Source organism: Phyllopteryx taeniolatus, chromosome 15 (genome assembly GCF_024500385.1).
Source record: "Phyllopteryx taeniolatus isolate TA_2022b chromosome 15, UOR_Ptae_1.2, whole genome shotgun sequence".
In the NCBI taxonomy this organism is placed as follows: Eukaryota; Metazoa; Chordata; class Actinopteri; order Syngnathiformes; family Syngnathidae; genus Phyllopteryx; species Phyllopteryx taeniolatus.
In genome coordinates, this window is record NC_084516.1 from 13,343,262 (window position 1) to 13,364,859 (window position 21,598).

Below are 21,598 nucleotides of genomic sequence, written 5' to 3' on the forward strand. Positions count from 1 at the left end.
TTTGTAGAAAAGAATATTTGACCTGGTTTTGCTAAATACGTTCTGCACAATTACAGAAGCCTACTTTTTAGAAACTGCCACCTTCAGAGAGAATCAGGAGATCCTCCAGAGAGACATCTGAGGAAATGAGCGTCAGCGCGGCCACGCAAACTGATAAATGATTCCTAGAAATCGAATTACTGGGAACCTGCTTTAACAAAATTTAACAGATTTTTTATTCACATCCCTAGCTTGAGTTCACTTAACCTCTTTGGGATCGACTTTGCAGCTCTGAACATACACTGTACCTGTTTTGAATCTTTACAGAAAATACGAGAAACAAAAGTTTCAGGAACTTTTTTTTTTTTTAGTTCTAAGAGTTGCGGAAACTTTAGGTGGAAATAGAGTAGAGTGTAGATTTAATACTTACTTAAATGAATTTGCGTGTCCAATCAGAGACTGACCTGGTTCTGGTGATCGGTGCCAATGACACGGTAAACTCTGCCGCCCAGGAAGACCCCAACTCCATCATCGCAGGCATGCCCGTGCTAGAGGTCTGGAAGGCCAAGCAGGTGAGTCACATCTGGCACACGCACACTCCATCTTAACATTCACGTCCTCGGGCCCGAGTGGATGTTGCAAGAAACGCACACGTGGAGAGAGCAATGGCTCCAGGTGCAGTCCCATCCTGATCCCATTAGAGGTGACTGTTTCCCTGTGGAATGGCGCTGCTTCAAGATCTGGGATTGATACTCTTTGCTCAGAGCAGCCTTCTCCCTCCACAGTCAAAAATCATAAGATTACCCAGTTTTATCAACAATGACGAAATAATAATTAGCTACCACAGGGTAGGCCTGCAGAAATAGATCGTTGACTAGCATTTTTTTTGGTACGGTCATTATTTTTATTTTTTTTAACAGCAAATGCTTTTATTTTGTGTGATTATTATACAACAACCACATTAAAGGGGATACTCTGTTTACCATGGTCCCGACATACGAGGTTTTGAGGTTCCGAACGGCGAACAATGAACTAGTTTGCATAGGGGCGTAAGAATACGATGTCACACGGCACAAGAACGCATGCTCAGTTACCGCCGTGCTCAATGGTTTTCATTGGATTGTCTTATATTCATGGCCTATAAGTGTTTTTCAGTATTATGACTTTAATACATTAACATAGGGCAGTGAAAGACGATGCCGTCCCCCCCCCCTCCCCAAAAAAAGGAGCCACTAAACTTTTTTGTACGAAAAAAAATTTGCGTCTAGTTGGCAATTTTTTTAATTTTTGTCAAATTTCACTCCTTTTCAGCAAAGGTGGCTTGCTACTGTAACTTTGATGAAATGAAAGTGTCGCCATTGTTGGATAATAGTCTGTATGTAAAAAGAGAGAAAAGAAACTTTCTTTTCGCTCTGTTATCAAGAAATTAACAAATTCAATTGTAAAGGGATAAAATCCCCAAATATAATGAATACAGGGGTCCTCAGTTTTTGACAGACTGGTTTGATTTCAGTCGTCATGAGGCACAAGAAGACGCACACACACACAGATGGACCAACAAGAGCATGCACTGTTTAGGGAAATGGTTTTAAACAGTCTGCAAAGGGAAACATGACTAAGCCATTTCGGAGAAGAACCTTCCCGAACCTTTCCACTCAAACTGGCAACAAAGAGTATTTTTGGCACAGGCGGGATTATATTATCACCCAAAATCAGCGAGTCTTTGAACTGGAATGACTTTGAGATACTAGTGATTTGAGTTAGGAGCATTGTCATGGAACGGATTGAACATGTAAATCAAGGTACCACTGTAAATCAATCGTCCCGCACAGGTTCAACTCTGGGTTGAACAGAATAGTCGACTTTATCGCTGCGCAATAATAATTCTTGCTTGAAGTTGATTAATCGCCAGTCAAATGTTGTGGCCTTAACAACATGGAGGTGTCGCGGTAATCAACAGGTGCAGCAAACTAGCAATGGTGCCTTACGCATGTGGAAATATTTTGTTAAAATGAGACATGCTGTTGTTATATTTGAGGATAGACATGCATATTTTTCAAATAACCGTGCTACCTAAGTCCCATGAACACCCATCTGAAAAGGCATCTGCAGAGCTGCCAAATGTTACAGAACGTCTGTAGTTTGTTACGGATATCACTAACTGTTGACTTGTTACAGCCATAACACAGATTGTTCCGGATATTGGAAAAAATTAAAAATAAATCCACAATGGGGAAATTTGCATCGTTTCAGCAGCAGTTGTGGATATAGGAAATATAAATGTTATATAAATAGCATGCAAGAAGAAATATATTGCACAAGATGGAAACAAAACTATTGTCCATACAAACTATCCAATTCAATCTATTAGCAATGTTATTTGTTTGTTTGCAAAATAGAGTGCTGAGTTTTAATTTTGGTGTTTAAGATCTACAAATGTTATAAAACTGCAACAATCGCTAGGATACATTATGAAGCATTCCATCACATATTCAATGACATCGATTAAACGACATCGACTCGATTATCATCGCCTAAGCGTCAACTATAAAAAATCTCAACGGTTTCATTTTCAACATCCAGCATCGTTGGCATGAAAAGAGGGGCGGAGCTTACCGCCGTTGTCCTGCATCGGCATTCGTGACGGCATCCGCTCCCGTTTTCTTGTAGGTGGTGGTGATGAAACGCTCGCTGGGCGTGGGATACGCCGCCGTGGACAACCCCATCTTCTACAAGCCCAATACGGCCATGTTGCTGGGCGACGCCAAGAAGACATGCGACGCCCTGCAAGCCAAGGTCCGCGAGGCTCATTGAGGCATGCCGGCTCACTCCACAAACCCCCTTAAACCACCCCAAACCCCACTCGCACAAAAAGGGAAAAGACACTGAGGTCCAGCAGCATTACGTCATCTTTGCACGAGCCCCGTCAAAGACAACGCGTCAAACCCTCACATGAAGACAAATGGCAGCGTTTATTGTACACACGATATTTGTGCAGTTACATGTTCTTGATTTTATCGTTTAGATGAAGGAAGGATCTGCCTATTACATTGTGAAGATCCATATTAATGTACAAGCGTGAGAACTAGAGTACATGTTAAATGTGTGAAAATGCTTTTAGGAAATAGATATAAAAGGCTTTTTTTTCTTTTTCTTCTTCTTCCCTTTTAAGAATAACCGAGAAATGACATTTCAGAGAGCACACCAATTTTTTGTTGACCATTTTTTCGACGATCGCTTTTAAAGAGATCAATTTCCTCTAATGCTTCTTAAACACGTACGGCATAAGCTAATTTTCATTACTATTGGGAAATTCACAAGCAATATGATCAAAACGGTTTTGTAGTCCTTAATTTTACATCTTTATACTACTGTATTGTATTGAAAAAAATTTTGTAAGCGTGTTTAGAAGCCATAAGCGCTTATTGAAATATGAAATTCTCACAATGGACCTTAAAATAACAGATCTTTACTATCCCGAAAAAAGATGTATCTATGTATTCATTATCTGAAAACAAACCAACAAACAAAAGCTATATTTGTACTGAGGATAAACATGAGAAATGTGGACACTGGCATTTTAATGGACAGCGATGAGATCTTACGTCCAGATATTTCAGTGCACACGTGTGGATAAGCTGTACCTGTTGTTGACAAATGTGTGCTCTGGCATTTATGTCCTTGTTATTGCCTCTTAAGGAAGTTTCCCAGCGAGATTGTTAAACAGGCCCCATACGGTTAGCATTCATGACATTGCACTCTTACATTCAAGCTCAACTTGCACACTTTTTAGGCTGGATCTACTCTGCAGGTCAAAGTGTCCAATTTACAATTGAAGATTCAATTACAATGTATAGTACTTAAAAGTGAAATAAGAATGTACCTAAATGTTCATAAAGAAACAGTTGTTAAAGTTTAAAAGCAAATTTATTGAACTAAAGTTAAAAACAAGTTGACTGTACTTTGGCAGTGAGTCTTTTGTGTACCGCTAGAGGGAGCACCACACTTTGAGAATCACTGGTCTATGCAATCGGAAGATATCCAATTCAATGTTTGTTTGTTTTCAAATTGTGCCACTTGAGAGCAAAAAAATAAATAAAATAAAATAAAAAAAGTCTTTTGAACCATGCAGTGTACATCCAGCCTTATACACATTTGTTCCATCACTTGAGTAGAAATGTTGTATAGTTTATAGCGTTTGAGGTTATTTATCCTGGTTAGAGGAACAATAAGAGGGGTAGCTCCATTTCATGTCTTTTATAAATGTACTGTAAGAAGATCTACTGACGTGTACTAACCCCTGGGACCCTTCTGCCATGTTGACCAACATTTCTCTCTACCTCTCCACAAGCTTTTCCCCATCTGACCAGTCACACGTAATTTCCATACTTTATTTTTTTGTAACCCGTCGTCGTCGTTTGCATGTCGTTGAACCATCTGACCTCAGTTTGCTGCAGTCTAGTTGGAGTTGTTTCTGTTGTAGACAGCAAGGCTTGTTCTTTCTTACATTAGATTGCATGGCAGTTTACCAGTGCTGGCGGAACAATTAGATTGGCTCAATATTTGGAGGTTGTTACCCAAAACTAAAAAACTGATCATTTACCAAGGCAATTGGCAATATACACTGTCTGAGCCCGCCCCCCCCGACAAATATTTTTCTAATGTTACATTTGTGAAGCACAGCTGTTGGGATTTGAACTTTGAATGCCCCATGATAGGGAAATGTACTGTGAATGTTCTTGTCCACTTTTGTTTATCATGGAGCATCATCCCTAATAAATCAACTTGTATTTACACTAGATATATTTTTGTTGTTGTCGTTCATGACTACTTTCCGCTGGCACCGTTATACAAAAGTCAATTCACCAACTAGTTTCATACAGTGTAATGTTTGTTTGTTCTTCTGATTTTAATACACTAATAGAACGTCTACTGATAATTGGATTGTTCCATCTTTCTTCCTGTCGCTCTCTCCCTCGCCGTCTCTCTTCTTTTCTACTGTCTAACCGAATCAGTCGAGGCAGACGGCCGCCCCACACTGTGTATTGGTTCTCCTTGAGGTATCGTCCAAAGATGGAGTTTTTTCCCCTTGCCTCTGTCGCCTAGTACTTGCTCATGTGGGGTTCAGTTGGTCTTGACCGGCTCTAAGTGTAAAGTGCCCTCTGACAACTTCTGTTGTGATTTGGAACGATATCAATAAAAACTGAAGTGATTAAAAAACGTTTTCATCATATAATGTGCCCACTATATTAGAGCTAATATATACAATATTTTAAGACTTGAGATTAAAAAAAGGAAGTGCCTTGAGTTATCTACGATTCAATGAATGAATTTTAAATTAAAATATCTAATCTGTTTAATTATAGTTTTTAATTTGAATTAAAAAAATAATTTGTTTATAGTTTAAATATTTACATTTTTATTTCTAACATTTAAAAAAAATTCTGTCAATTATAAATTTTTGTTTTTATATATGTATATCCATTGTATATGTCCCCATTTCGATGTAATTGAGCTAGCACAACCACTGAAATAAAGAATAACCTAACCCTAACCCTTTTTCCCGGAAAATAATTTTTGTATATTTGTAATTCTAAATGTTTATTAATATTAAATGTTTAAAAAAAAAAATAATAGGGTGCACATGATAATTTAGAGCTACTGAAAAACGCCTAAAGATAATGACTTGAAGTAAATAAAAGCAACTTGAGCTCATTTACATGCATATTTTAAAATGTATATTTCTAAAATAGTTTGTAACAATTATATAGTATTCATTTTAGTTTGTATCAATTTGAACTATATTACATTTCCATTTCATTGTGCCCACTATGATAAAATTCAGCTAGTACAAACAATGACATTTAGAAAGTTGGAAGTTCTGTGAGTCGTTCCATTTTTATTTAAGCGTTTGCATCTTTAATATGTGCACAGTGCAGAATAGGCAAATTCCCGTGCGTATCATACTACAACTAAGCTGACTTGAAATAAAGCTCAACTTGGAGATGCAGTGTGCTCGCTCACTCAGTGGTTAGGTAAGCCACCTCTCACCTTCATGTGTGTGTGTGACACAAAGGGATCGCATGAGTGGCCCATGGGGGTTGCGTTACAGCCCAAGATGTAAATACGAGTTTGTGCGACATATTCACCTCCAAGCGCCACTTGATTTGCCATTCATCATTGGAGAGCTGTCTCGAGGCACTCTGGTTAGGGCGGGTGCCCAAGGAGATGAAACGGGGAGATAGAATGTGAGTGCATGCGTGTGCCATGAGGGCGGCTTCATCCTGTAACAAGTAGCACTCAGACAGGCTCTTATCTGGCTTGAGGGTGCACAACATCTGAAGGGAGCTGTCACTCGCCACTGCGGGGGTGAGATGCAGCGATAGGGATTTAAACATTTTCCCCCCAAAAGTTTGGATCATGTTATCACAGTGGTTACCTTTTACATGGTCCGACTGTGTCAGTGTTAATGGTGAAGCTCCACAGAGGGAAAACAGCTGAGGTGACGGCCTCCTGTCCCCCGTTGTCACTCTGCCACTTTTTATCCTCAATGCCAATGGATGTCTCAGCCACAATAAGCCTCCATCCTTTATTTTTTTTTTTAACCTGCAGCTGTGCGTGCACTTTGATGAAGATGCAAATTATTTGTGGGGAGTGTGTTTTGGTTTGACTTTCTACTAGGTTATTTCGTCTTCATTTTTGCCTGTTAAAGTGTGGCATGTATTGTATATTAAGGACTGGTCTGGACTGCAGTATCGGGACATTGTGTAGCATGCTTCTGTTTCGTCTTGTTATAATATGACCCAGATGGTTGAAATAATGAACTGATTTGCAATGAATGGAAATTGACGAAACTTTCAATAGTCCCACAATGGGAAAATTCTAGTTTTACAGCAGTGAATTGGACAGTATAATAATAATATGAAGGAACTTAAAAATATCTCTGTGCATATTTACAAAATCAGGTAATAACGCTGAGATTAAGAGCAGCAGTGTGGTGTGGGTGACAACTGTAGTGACTATATACTGTATGCAGATGTGGATGGCAAACTGTAAATGACTGAATATATCCTCTCTAGCAGTGATTCTCAAAGTGTGGTACGAATACTTGGGTTCTTTCCAGTAGTACAAGAAAGAAACAATGCCTAAGTATAGTTCATTTGCACTGAACGTTTTCGTACAATAAATTTGCATTGAATATATATTTTTTTATTTTTCCAATATCTAAATGGTCAAACTCTGCATAATGTCGCAGTGGTTTACAATGATATAAAAAGTACTTTTTAGGAAAAACCTTTCCCTCGGTTTTTATTTTAATTTAATTAATTTTTTTTACTTGTTTTTATTTTTTTATCTATGTATGTATTTATTTTTTATTTATTTATGTATTTATATAGAACACTTGGGCCTGCTACGCTGCTGTACTGTACGTTAATGGTGGTGGTACTTGGAGGGCTAAAGAAAAAAAATGAAGTTGTACTCAATGTCAAAAGTTTGAGAACCACTGCTCTGTAGATAAGAAAATTGAATGTAAATAGCAGCATTGTATGTAGCAAAACAACTATTCCTGTATCAACAATAACAAGTCCATATACACACACAGACAAAATTCTTGGTACATACTGAAAGTCTATTTGAGAACATTGTCCCAGTTGCATTGTGGCTCGTCAAAACGCATTTCAGCAAATTCCAGTCTCATCAGTGTCAAGTTATTCCAGTAATGATTGTGGGTTTTTCATTCTTCAACAGAAAGGTACCAGCAATTGTGCCTGAGTAGGAAGAAAAGAACACTGTACCTACTGTTGAACAAACGGCAGGCTCAGTTTTGTTCTTTGCCCGCTTTGCTTAATCTGGCACACGGTATCTTGAACCTGTGCTGGGTGTAAAGAAATCTCAAAACTATCAAAAGCATTCTGGAGTGAAATGTGCTGCGCAGCGTCAGAAAGCTTGGTACCAGTTTTGTCCACGTTTGTATAAGCGGTAGAGAACGAAATAAATAGCAGTGCTATATATGAATAAATTCAGTATATGAGGTGTGTCAGAAAGGTTCCAGGACGGAAGTCACAAAAAATACAGGACATTTCTAATTCAGACTACAAGTGTTCCCCTTCATAGTAATCCACCTGGGGTCTAACGCACTTTCCCAGCCTTCTCTAACACAGCGCCATGCACTCCTGGAAGGATTGTTCCGGGATCCTCCACAGGACAGTTGTCACAACCACCTTGATGTCGGCAACATCTTCAAAACGGGTCCCCTTGATGACCCCTTGAGTTCGGGAAAAAAATCAAAAATTGCACGAAGCAAGGACGGATGAGTAGGGAGTTTGTTCCAGCACGGTTATGTTCTTCTCAGCGAGGAACTGTCAGATGCTCAGGGCATTGTGAGCAGCCACCAGTTGTCCTGCCACTATTCTCGCCTCGTCTCTCACACCGAACGAAGCAAATGCCGCAGGATCTCTTTGTAGATGTGCTGGTTGACCACCCTCATAACTCAAAACACTCGTATTTCAAATCATCTTTCCTCAATGAAATGAATGAAAATGATTTTAATCTGTTTCAGGCCCCTAAAAACAACATAAAAAATGTTTGTATCCTGTTTTTTAAAAGAGGAAAATTACACTGTACAGTATTGTACTTAATAAAAACACACAGTGATAGCAAAACCAAAATGGAATGTAAAGAATTAAACAGTTTGTGCATCATGATTTCATGTATGAGTTCAATGGGCATTGTGTGCCTGGATTGCATGCCTTGGCCACCGGGGGTAGTATAATACATAGACATTCCACACATGATGATAACACACAGAAGACAACCACAAGCTGCGTAATATTGATCAGTTTTGCAGAGGATAAAGAATATGTGCCTGTGGGTTTCTATTGTCTCTCTACATGTGTTGCTACTATTTGCCTTCAAATGTGCCATCTATGGTGTTTCCCATTTTGTGTTGGCATCAAGCTAGCGGACTTTCATGAGGCAAATTTAGGTTGAATAATCAATGTGTAATTCCCTTTGTTTTATGTTTAGTTTTTCAATAAATTGAGTTTGATTATGTCGTTATTACATAATGCCGCTGACTAACTAACCGACAAAGCAAAACAAAACCTCTCACCCTCATGCTTCCATGTTTGGTCCCAGTAAGAACGGCTTTTAAACGGCATACTTTTCGTCTTGCTACATGTTGTCCCGAGCTTCTATCAGTGATAACACACTGTGTTAAAGTCCCCCTTGAGACACACATTTTGTCCTTGGATAGAGTACTAACGCTACTCCAAGTAATGACAATCCACAAGTGGTACACAACAACTCAACGGTAAATGTTTGACACATTTTAAAGAAATACAGCGGAGGCGAGACTTGACGACCCAGCCTCGTTACGCATGCACTACATATTTATACATGTTATCACCGTGTGTACATGAAGTAATCCTTGTTGAAAGGTGCGCAGATGAAATCATGTTTTTGGTGGGATTTGTTGACAGGGAATGCCTCCTTCTCCTTAGATGAAGTAGATTAGTGATGTGTTTCTAAGTGTGTCATAATCAAGAACAAGGATGAAACCTCTCTAAAGTGTTTTTTTTTTTTTTTTTTTTAATCGGCGAGGGGGGGGGGGGGGGGGGGGTGGAACATCTGTTCCACATGTCTTCCAACAAATGGTCAGTGTAAACATGAGCTATAAGCTGTATCTGCTACTTTAATTACTTGCAGCGAGGCCATGTAACAGCCACACGTCCCCCAGGGGTGACTGTAGTAAACGTGCAACTATGCTTTAAAATCATGTAACTAACAGAAGGTGCATCGAGCTCATCTGTCACGCCAGGGGAAGATAGGTCGGGTGAGAGGCGAGGATTTGTTTTGCCCTAGTTTGAACATTCCCTAGCGTTCCCTATCATTTGTTGTATTATTTCTGTAACAATAGCAGCTTCCACTCTTATGAAAATACATTTTTGGGAGTTTGTCTGTGGAAATTGTTATCCAATTTCGGAAGTTACTGGTGTTTGAACTGAAAGAGAGTCTCTAGTTCATCCCTAAGGTGTCTCAGTCAAAATCCAAGCACACTTTCTTGGAGCTTTCCTTGGGAAAAGGGCATTCCTTAAACTGTTGCCACTAAAGCCTGGTACTCAAGTCTGTGTAATCCTGAGTCATCCAAATCATGGGAATCCATAAAAGTTATATCGAGGCAACTAAACTTTTCTTGGTTGGTGAAGACGTTTCACCATTAATCCGACAACCCCAAGGGGGGGACTCCCACCGGAGACATAATTAGGACTCCGCACCTAAAATCTAGAACAGGAGAGGCCATTCAGACTCAAGTGGCCGCCATTCAACTTTTTCATATGACACATAACATCTGAACCAATTTGTTTAATGTGAGACCCCCCCACAAGACAAGAAGAAGTCTGACATAGTACCAAGACTGACCTTTGATTGTCAGCATGGTGCCACGGGGCAAAATGTTTTCAAAAATAGTTGTGTCCCTTACATAAGAAGTATAATGAAAAAATAACCATAAACATTTCAGTTCGGCATGACGCTGTCCTTCTCATACATTTCAAAGTTAACTGCGGAGTCCATTTTAATTGCATGGCTAACCAAAACAGCAGCATATAACAACAGCCTACCTCATTCTCAATGTGTTCCCTCCAGAGTTTTAACGATGATCTTAATTGAAAGCAATTAACGCTGAATGTTGTTCCAGTAGAATCTGACATGTGATCACTGCCCAATGTTGTATGTGTCCGTTTATGGCGCCGGGAGCTTCATGGTTCTGCAACTTTTTATTTTGTTTTCGATTCCACTTTCACTTGACATGAATTGTCCCATATTAGTAAAAATTAATATTATGTCACTCGAAACCTTTTGTGCAAATAAAGACCTCCTACCTAATTAATAGGTGCTTCCCCCTATCTGTCGTCGGGTAACTGAACACCACCGCTTTACATGTACTGTGAGTTCTAATGGCATTTTTGTTTACTTTCTTTGTTGGCCACAGATATGACCCTTCATACTAAATGAGGCAATCAAGGGACTTTCCACAAAAGCCTTTTTCTTACAAAATTTTCCCGTTTAAAATATGTTGGCAACATTTTCAACTCCAGACAGTAATGAAATCTAAAGTGCTTATTTTTTTAAGTTAATGCTTGAAAGGAGAGGTACCGAGCTCGTCCTAAAAGCTCTCACAGTCGGTCCTCGAGGATACTTTGCACTTTCTGAAAGACATTTGCACTATGACAGCGAGAGATAAATGTCGACGCAACCTGGCCAGCGAGCAACACAAACGACCTTTTTACTGTTCAATTTCATCGCTGCTTAGGGCCAACTAATGTAAACATTGCAGGAGTGAGTCTTTTAAGCTGCTTTTATTGTCCAGCTGCTTCGCAACCTCTGGATGTAAATTGTTGAGAGATGGGGATGGAAGGAGGAGAGACAAATGAAAGAAGAGGGGCTGCTTAATGTAGGGCTAAGAGGCGGCGGGCCGACGTGTCGCTATAGGCCTTTTAGTGCATAATGTTTCTCTAAAACAGAGGCAACACAGTTTTAAGGAAACAAAATGTTTATTGAAACATCTTCCAGGACCACTTAGCAAGAGTTTGTTATTGTCCTTCAGTCAGGCTGGAGATCAGAAAAACGCTGTTAGAGTAAAGAAAGGGTAAGAAAACTCCAGCTTTTCAAATACAAATGTTTTTTTCAGTCTAAAGCAGTTGTGTACCTGCTTATACAGGAACTGGTTGGGACTTGCTGTTCCAATATTCCTTGGTCATAGCAACATTCGACTTTGCCCCCCCCCCCCCCCCCCCCCCCCCCCCCTCCCTGATGTGTTTAGGTATTGTTTAGCTAAACACAATCCAAGTCACAGTTCAGCTAGTGAAACATCCGTGATATCCAACTGATGAAGGGTCAGTATTACTGCACTGTACTCAGTACTGATCAGGTTAAGGTTCTGTAGTACCCAATAAGTGGTCCATGGGATCCAACCGGGTGAAAGTGTGGTAGGATTGAAGAGGTTAAAGGTTCATAGAATACACAAATTGGTCCATAGGCTCTAACAGGTTTAAGGTTCTGTATGATCCAACTGGTTAAATTGTCCATGGAATCCAATGGGTTAAAGGTCCCAGAGGGTCCATCCATTTTAGGGGTCTGCAGGATACAACAAAAAAAGTGTTTTCAGCATCCAACTGGTCAAAGGGTCATACTGGTCAAAATGTCCATAGGTTCCTTTAAATGGCCTGTAGAAGAGTGTAAAGGTTCTGTAGAATCAATTTAAGGCTTCATAGGATCCAATAAGCTCCAAGGTCTGCGGGATCCAAGCAGTTAAATGGTCCATCGGACCCACCCGGTTTATGGGTCCATATGATCTAACTGATTAAATTGTTCATAGGATCCAACTGGTTAAAGGGTCAGTAGAATCCATTAAATGGTCAGTAAGCTCCAACTCAGTTAAAGGGTCTGTAGGATCCACTGAAGGGTCCATATGATCCAGCTGGTTAAAGGTTCCATAGGATCAATTTAAGGGTCCTTATGTTCCAATAGTCTGCAGGATCCAACCAGTTAAAGGGTCTGTCAGATCCACTCAGGTTAAAGGTCCATGGGATCCAACTATTGTTCACAGGATCCTACTGGATAAAGTGTGCATAAGATCCAATCAATTATCCTTAGAAACGTAACTGTTTAAGAAAGTCATTGGGATGCATTAAATAGTATCTGGAGTCTAACTGGTTAAAGGTTCCATTGGATTCAACCAGTTTAATTGTCCATGGAATCTAACAGGTTAAACGGTCTCTTTGATCAATTAAATGGTCTGTAGGATTGAAAAGTTTAAAGGGTCCATAAAAATCCAACAATTCTTTGAGTCAGTTTAGATTTTCTTCCAGCATCCTCCATCAGTGGTGTCAGTCAGCCCAGTGTTTTCCTTTAAGCCCTTTTATGGACTCAGTTGTGGTCTGTGGATTCATTCTAATCCCATGCGTTTGGAAACCTTGGTAGCAGGTCAGTCCTAGACAGCTCACCCTTTCTGAACAGGAACCATGGCAAGAACCTTTCAGCAACCACAAGAAAGGATGAAGGCAAACCTTGAGCATAAAGATGTAGACATACTACTTCAGACATATTGTTTGAACTGCAACATACAGTGGGCTCGAGTGTTTGTAGTCCGCCACTCCATGTGTGGGGCCCAATTTAAGTTCCCTTGAGAAACCATTGTGTTCTACCACGTCAGGGTTAGTGGGATAAACCAGTTTGGGCCCCAAGCCCAAGACCATACAAGCCTCCACTGCAACTGCACCACACCATAGAGAACACGCTGTTCTCTGCTGCAATAAAAACCTCTGCGTTCAAATAAGTAATGAGAAAAAAAAGTCTTGTTAAAAAAAAAAAAAAGAAAAAAGACAACTTTGAGAGCCTTGTGTCGGGAAATGAAAGGGAGTTATGGAAAGGATGTTACCAGGCCGTCAATGGGAGTCAGGTATCAGCCGGATGACCTCTTTGGTGTCAAAGGGGCCTCATCAGCGTTACACAAAAGAGCCGAGTGACAATGAAAGAGAGATGGAGTTTCAGAGCCCAGGCAGAAGAAAGGAAAACATCATATCTCTTCCAGCGCTGTTCTCCATCTGTCTCGCTCACTTTCTGTCTCTTGCTCGGTGTTTGTCAAACTACAAAGGCAGAAACACCTGAGCCGTCCATTTAGCCGGCACTATGTCATGGAAGGAATGTGTGTGTGGGCAGGTGTATGTTGGTGTCTATGTTGCTATTTTGGTGTGAAAGAATCAGCAGCCCCCTACATACCCCGATAGTCTTTGAACGCACCACAGCTGTATGGTGGTATATTCAAGGCTTGTAGGACATGTGATGACATTTGGTGAAACAGGACAGAAAATCATGTTTGGATGCTCATGTTTGAGTATGATACTATACTATGAGATACTACTCTTCTATGCCACACATTATAATATACAGCCGTACCTTCATTTAATTCAAACTTGTATATCAAATCAATTTTCCCTGTTAAAATGAATTAAATTGCCATTAATGTGTCCCAGCCCATCATATAATGTTTTAGAAAGAAGAGAAAAACTGCAAATTGGTTAGAGTTAATCAGGTTTTTCAGCTACTAACTGGGAATAGTTTCCACAGAAAAAAACGTGAATAGTTGAATTTGTGAATAGCGAACAGTGATTAGACAGGTACAAGTACCGGTACTTGTCTTGTCCTGTAGTATAGTATGCTGCGCAGTACAAAAATGAACTATGACAACGACAGTGCTATTACAATACTACCTCAGTACTGTTATGTTGTGCAGTGTTGTACTTGTGATGGTCTGCTATGTTATAAAATGATATACTCCTCGCATGCTCCTTATCGCTTCACATCCTGTTTGCAAGCATATGCTCTCTTGCTAACTAAATTTTCAATTAATCAATCAAAATTCTATAATAGTATTGATATTATCCAACAGATGTTGGAATGACAGCAAATCCAAGATTAATGAACGCAATCACATGTTTGATGACTATCTAAAGGTTACTACGATGTGGGTTGCTGCTCATGAGGACGATGATGATGTTGATGGTGGTACAGGTGGAAGCTTGAAAGTGCCGAGATGCCCACATACTCAGTCCATCCTTATCAGTCAGGTGTGGCCGCGCTTGTTGTGGTTGCGTGCGTGTTTCAAGTTCATGTCTCAGGGACGGACAATGGCTATGTCGTGCCACCAAAGCGGATGATTTCCTGATGGAATTTCTGCAACACACAACAAAAGAGCTTCGTCTGTTTTCGCTGTGGGGATTGAAACTAGCTTTTCGCCAAACAGTGTGTCCAAAGAGTGTATAAACACACTGAAGTACATGCATGAAATTTAGGAGATACTTGAGCATGGATTAGTTCATGTATTACAAAGAGAAAGCAACTGGAGGACAATATTCACATTGATGTTGCACGTTCTTCTAGGTGGCAAATGCCGAAGCAATCTCTGGTGGGCCACTAGAAAACAAACGCTTTCACGTCATTTGACCAAGGGAGCGCACTTGAGGACACAAGATACAAATGGCTTGAATTCATGATTTTCTTCTTGTGGCATGATACTGGAAGTCTTCTTCTCTTGAATGTGTGACGTGTCGGTCAAAAATAAGAATGCTACATGAGGTAAACTATTTGGAAGTGGGACTCAAAGCAATTTACTTTTCAACATAGTAAAAAAAACAAAAAAAAAAAGAAAGAAAAGACGTGGTGGTACTTTAGACAGTTAAAATGACCATTGAGGGACTGGCTAATTAATTCAGAATATAGAAATTTAAAAAAATCCCTTAACATTGGTCATTGTTGATGTAGCCGCCCTCAAGGCTTGCATAATATTCCTTGTGTGTTTTGGACATACTTGGCAAATAAAGATGATTCTGATTCTGATACCATAATTTCTCACCTTTTGGTCTGATTTACAATCTCTGATGCTATGCTAAATTGTCTGTTTCCCTGTAATCTAACTAAGAAGGCGACGATCACTTGAGCGTGACTTTTCTTTTGCCCGGATTAATGCCACAGTCTTCCACAAACCCAATGATGGAGGTTTTGTTCCCAGTCTGTCTCTTATGAAGTGGTCGCTCTGCCACCAGTCAACCTTGATATCTCCTCTGTACAACTATTTACAACGGTCACTTGATTTATCCTCCTCACCCACAGGTTCTGCCGGATTTAAAAAAATATATATATATTTTTGTTCTTTTTTTTAAAGGAAATTAAAAAAACTAAACCTTTTGTTGTATATTTTGCGGTGCAGTCCCCAAAACTACAGCTTTTTGTCATTGTTTTAATTTAGGTCAGCAGTAGTCCCTCACATTCTACCACCCAGAAATATCCTGGTGCCTATTCTTAACCTTACATTCTGTATTGGTCTATAACTTACGCTAAAAGTGCAAAATATGTTTTGGAGAGACTTCCCTATATCTGAAAGTTGGCTTTCAGAGGGAGAAAATATGGAGCTAAGGGAAGCCCTCGTTAGCGTGACGGTGTGATGAGTCAGCCATCGGAATGGTAATAAAAGCTAATTTAGAGAGCTTTTTGTGAAACTGATGTGTTTTTGCGTAGAGGCCACACACTGCAGCTCGCGGCGTCTGCCAAGAGAACACTCCAGAATAGCAACTATTCATAATACCGTGCTGCCGGCCGGCCACGCACGTTGGAAAGTGTGGATTTATGACGACTCCTCTGTTTCGACGTCAGCGCGAGATGTTCCTCGGCTGCTCTGGCGGGTGCACGGAGGTCATCATCGAATAGTGTAAAGTGACGGTGCTGGTATTTAAGTTTATTTCTACAGGCTATGATGCAAAACAGAAAAGCTTCAAATTGACATTGGAAATGTCTTGGAATTTGCTGAGCGAACAACTGCTCTGTGGTTCATCTCAGTCCTTGAAATGATTTCTTACATTTACTAAATGATATACTTCTTATTTGTACTTCTGCATTGAACCCAGAGATTACAATCAGCATTTTATCCTGTAAATAAAAAAAAAAATAAAAATACAACAATGGCAACCAAAGCAGCAAATCTTCTTTTTCGCATATTTACAGTAAATGCATTATTCTTAAAAATGTGTGTGGTAACTTCAAGAAAATGTTGATTTAAATTTAACTGGAATGCGGCCCCCCAGAGAATGCCGCCCTGGGCGGCTTCCCATATTCCCCATAACGGAAACCGCCCCTGCACCTCACACCACAATACTGAGGATAATTTTTTACATACATCCAAAAAGCGGGCATTTGCCAACATTGATCGAAAAGCAGAAAAATGAGAAAATTTGACTCGATAGTCGCCATGCGTGTACGCTGTGCAGGTGTATCTAATGAAGTGGTCCGAGAGCGTACTGTATATCTTTCTGTGCGTGAAGTGACAGCAGTGACAGCAATGCTTCATATTTACAGGCCAACAATGCGAGTATAAAAATAACTATCCCGCACCAGTCTAGTGCTTGATTTAAGATGTTGAGTGTGCGTTGTTGCCGTGGAGACACAGGCATGAAGGCAGCGACCCATCTCCAAATGGAAGCCTGAGAGCAGCTTGTAGACACTTATTATCTATATTGATATAATCTCAAACTAAACACCAACGTGCTGGAATGGAAAATGTTTTCCTTGCCCTTTTCACCGTTTCTGCTCATCCAAGTGAACATGCAACCCGAAAGGCTTTGGCGGGTGTCAAACTACGTTTTTCAGTTTGGACTGCCACAATCGGTACTAATCAAAATCAAAATCAACAGCCATCCTCTCCCTGCATTAAAATTGTAATCCTGCAAAATAATCCCAATTTTTAATAAATGTACCTGTAATTTGATTACATTTTATTTCAGTGACTGTAATGAAACACATTTACCTTCTGATTATGTAATCCCGTTACATGTAGTCTGTTACTCCCTAAACCTGACCATTTGTACCACAAAACTGCCACAGAAAAAAATGCCTATTTTAAACTGATAATGTTATGAAAGCAAATTATTTGTTTTGTTTTCTTTTAAGAAAAAAATTGTAACATTATGAGTACATAGTTTTATTTTATCTAGCAAAATAAAGTTTTAATCCTTCCGGAAAAAATGTGTATTTTTTCACGGTAAAATGTAATCGCGAAAAGATTTTTATTTATTTATTTTATTATTTTGATTTTTTACAAATTCAATTGAGTTGTACAGGTTGTAGGTCACATTAATGGTGGAAAGGGTTTTGAAAAGCTTTATATTTGTCTCATTTTTTAATATCATAGAACGTCATTTGAACAGGGATGTGTAGACTTTTAATATCCACTGTGGGTATGCACTTTTAGTGATACAATATCATTTATATATATTATTTATAATGTACCCCCAAGCTACAGCTCGAGGACCCCAAGGGGTCCCCAGACCCCAGTTTGAGAGCCATTGCTTGATTTCCTGGCCCGTAAGTGCATTAGTCCGTGTTATCTTCATGTCAACAGTCCCTCTCAAATATTTACAAGAGAGCCCGGTAGGGAGGCGTCCAAGCTAACGGCGGGATGATTCACCCTTTTGTTAACACAGTCGCACCCCTCCAAAAGTAACTCTGTACCACTCAGAAACATCCCCACGAGTAATCCAGCCAACATGTCTCAAAACAATGTTTGCTCCACACAACCTTGCTGAACATGCATCACAGTGTAAAGCTCAAGCTGAGAGATGGCAATGATGATGATAAGGAAATAATCACACTTCCAATCCTGTTCACTCAAGAAGGTTTTCAGTAACTCAGTTGGATGCTACGAATTGCAATAGCGCATGAGTGATGAGAGAGATAAACTGAGAGATGGCGAAATGGTAAAGAAAGACATTAACCCAGGACTGTAGACTTCTGATGAACATTAAAATCAGAATTAAAGGCAAGGCTTTTGAATTTAGGTCATTATTATTCTGTTATTTATACAAACCTTTACCTTAAGGTCACATAAACTAACATTTTTCAACTACCATTTTTTTAAGTTTAATCATACACTGTTTGCTATCAAAACCCGAATCTGCATGAAAAAGAAAACATTTGTGTGTGCTGGATTTTCACAAGGCAAAAAAAAAAAAGAAAAGAAAATCGTAGAAAAAAGTGACTTGCTTGATTCAGCAGCAATGATTTAAAAAAAAACGAAATTAATCATGATTAAAGTGGTTCAGTTAGTATTACAATCATTATCAAAATGAAAAGCAATTGTGATAAAATATTCAAAATAGAGATCACACGGAATAGACTAGTCTAAAAATGTATAGCCTATTCCCACAAATAGTAGCCAAGGGAATTAATTTACCCCACTGCCGATAGGGAGGCGTCCATTAGGGAGGATCGCTTTATTTTCGGCCCAATATTAAACGTGCCAAGTGAGAGTGAAGTTTAAAACAAAAGTTGAATATTATGGTGAAATGTAGAAATAGGGCATGGATCGAGGAAGGCTTTGTGAAACTAATAACATAAACACACACAACATGGTGGAAGGACAACGTTATCTTTAATCCCGCAAAGGGAACACCTTTACAACATGTGTTAAGACACTCTTTCTTTCATATGAGAGACCGGTTAATTGCCTCCATGGTGCTGCTGTTTTGGTAAGCAACTGGGTTCGAAAGGAACAAAAGGTTTTGTTCTGCGAACAAAAACATAGCCCGCTACATGGCCACAGGAGCCACCCCTGATGTGTTGAATATGCACACACCACTGACCAAATATCATAAAGTATACACACGTACTGTACACAAATTTACAAACACAATGACGCAGATAAACAATCCATAGTAAGGGAGCGATAAAACAAATTTAGAAGTGTGTTTTTGTTTATTTGATGTCCTTATCGTCCTCTGCGGTGAGTCATTTAGTAGTTTGTTTTACAGTCAGGACGCTGTGGGGAAACACACTTCCTGAAAGTGCTCATACATACTGTAAACAGATATTGCTTAAGGGAGACATGTTATGCTTTTTTTAAAAGAGTTTTGATGTCTTAATAACATGTCTGTGACGTGCTTTCATCAAAGCACCCCAAGGATCAAGAATTATATTTTATATTATAAATATAGAATTATATTTCTTGTCTTCCTGTTTTAAGGGGCTGCCCGAGTCTCAGGCCACGTAGCCCTGCCCCATATAAACCTGGGCCAATGGCGAGTACAGCTTTCGTTATCTGATGACCGGGGGCGGGCGGGGCAAAATCATGGTGAGCAAAAAAAAACGATCGTCCATAAAGACAATAAAAGTATTTTTACTCTTGGAAGCAACATGCATGTGGCGAATGGACATATCACCACAAAATGCAATGCAGCTCTGCTTACCTTTTGGCTTTAACATGACATCAGGGTCGTCACACCTGTGTGGGTTGTGGGCATTTCTACATAACAGTGTTTAAGACACTGGAGTCTGCTAGAAAAGTGTCTCTTGATCTTTGACCCCTCCTAACTGAACATGTCATGGTTATTATGCAAATTAGCTCCACTGTTATATAACAGTGGGAGTAATTGACATAATTGCAGAACAACTCAAAGCGATTTTCTGAAATAAGCAGATAAAACTTACTTGGTTGTTTAATTTCACACATCATAGGTAGGCACTCCAGAGAGCCAACTACATTATTATTATTTTTTTTTTTAAATCTCTACTGCTGTCACGCTTATGAAATCAACTTGGAGAAATTTTATTGCCCCTAGAGTGAAATCTGATCGCAAAAATAAGGTTTTAGAAAAAATGGTTTATGTTAGTGATTTTGTCTCTCGCCGGCTTAATTTAACACAGCGTTTGAATTATTTCCCAACTTGTTGTCAACAAAGCATTGCCGACCGCTAAAGTGCATGTGTGTGTGCACGTAATGTTAAGTGTTCCAGGAATCGAAGTGTAACAGGGGCTTGAAGTGGAGGGGGGCGAGATCTAAAGTACTCTTACTATGCCTTGGAGGGCGAGCACCACCCCCTTATGTCCCATGAACACGAGCGGGGAAAAAAAATAACCTGTAGCCCAAAGGTGAAGTCAAGACAGTCAGAGGACAGAAAAGAGCCACCAGATGCATTTAATGCAACACTGACAAACCTACATATAAAAGACCCACGCTGATATCATGTCGAGATCGTGTCCGTATGCATGCAGGTCTTTTTAAAAAAAACGCTGCATTTTCCAAGGTGATTTTTCATCAATGTTTTGCCCTGAAAGAACATGCCGGACTGAAGCTAAAGAAAGAAGAAACAGAGTTTAAGAATGAATCGGAGATAAGCTGCTTTGGCAAGCGGAATGAGGTCACTTTCTTTGAACTTTACACGTAATTTGTCCCGATCTTGTAACTGTTGTTGCGGTCATTTGTACTATCTTTTTCACTGTGTTTGATGGCTGTACACAGTGTCTGATGGCAACAATCGGCAAATAAAATGAAGCACCCTAAAGTGATGGGCTCCAGCTCGCCTGCGACCCTTATGAGGACAAGCGCTCGAAAATGGATGGAGGTATATTCAAGTACTGTATGTGGTTTAGGAGTAACTCCAGATTTGTCAATATTGTTAATGTTAATTGAGGGGAAAAGATGGTCAAAGTGACGTCTTACAAACACATGCACTGATTTTTGTCTTCTGTAAGTGACTTGAAGTTGCTAGTTTGTGATATAAAAAAAATAATGATACATACATAGTGTCAGTGCTTTTCCTGGTGAAATTTTAACTGATGCATATCACAAGTTGACCAAGGTAACTGAGGACAAAAATGAATGCTGGATTATTGTAACATATCTTTGGCTGGATTTACACTGTACACAGTTCCAATTGTTTGCTCTCAAAAGGTACAATTTGAATATGCGTCATGGCAGTGTAAAATCAAAAAACCTTAGATTGGAAGCAGGCCTCTTCCAAATGTGGGTATAAATCTGATATGTGCCAATCAATACAAGTGTTGCATAGACACACAAATTGTATATATATTGGTTTGGTGATCTATATGCACCCATGTCTGTTCTAGAAACATAAATACACATTGGAAAAAAAACACATGCTGAACTACAGCCAAAGCAAAGCATTACATATGTAAATATACTACATTACATCATGGCGTGTACATCATTTGATAAGCAAAATAACTGTGTTGTTTCGTGTGTTCCGTCAATCAAAACACAGCCACAACA

At 39.5% G+C, this 21,598-nt stretch overlaps 1 protein-coding gene across 1 annotated transcript in view; it reads left to right on the forward strand.

Moving 5' to 3' along the window:
• The window catches only part of nnt (nicotinamide nucleotide transhydrogenase), a 38,249-nt gene extending 33,469 nt beyond the window's left edge, over positions 1–4,780 (forward strand). Inside the window, exons 21-22 of the mRNA XM_061800256.1 lie at positions 436–551; positions 2,650–4,780. Coding sequence (XP_061656240.1) covers positions 436–551; positions 2,650–2,793 — 260 coding nt within the window. The 3' untranslated portion in view covers positions 2,794–4,780. The remainder of the gene's footprint in view (positions 1–435; positions 552–2,649) is intronic.
• The last annotated feature ends 16,818 nt before the right edge of the window (positions 4,781–21,598 follow it).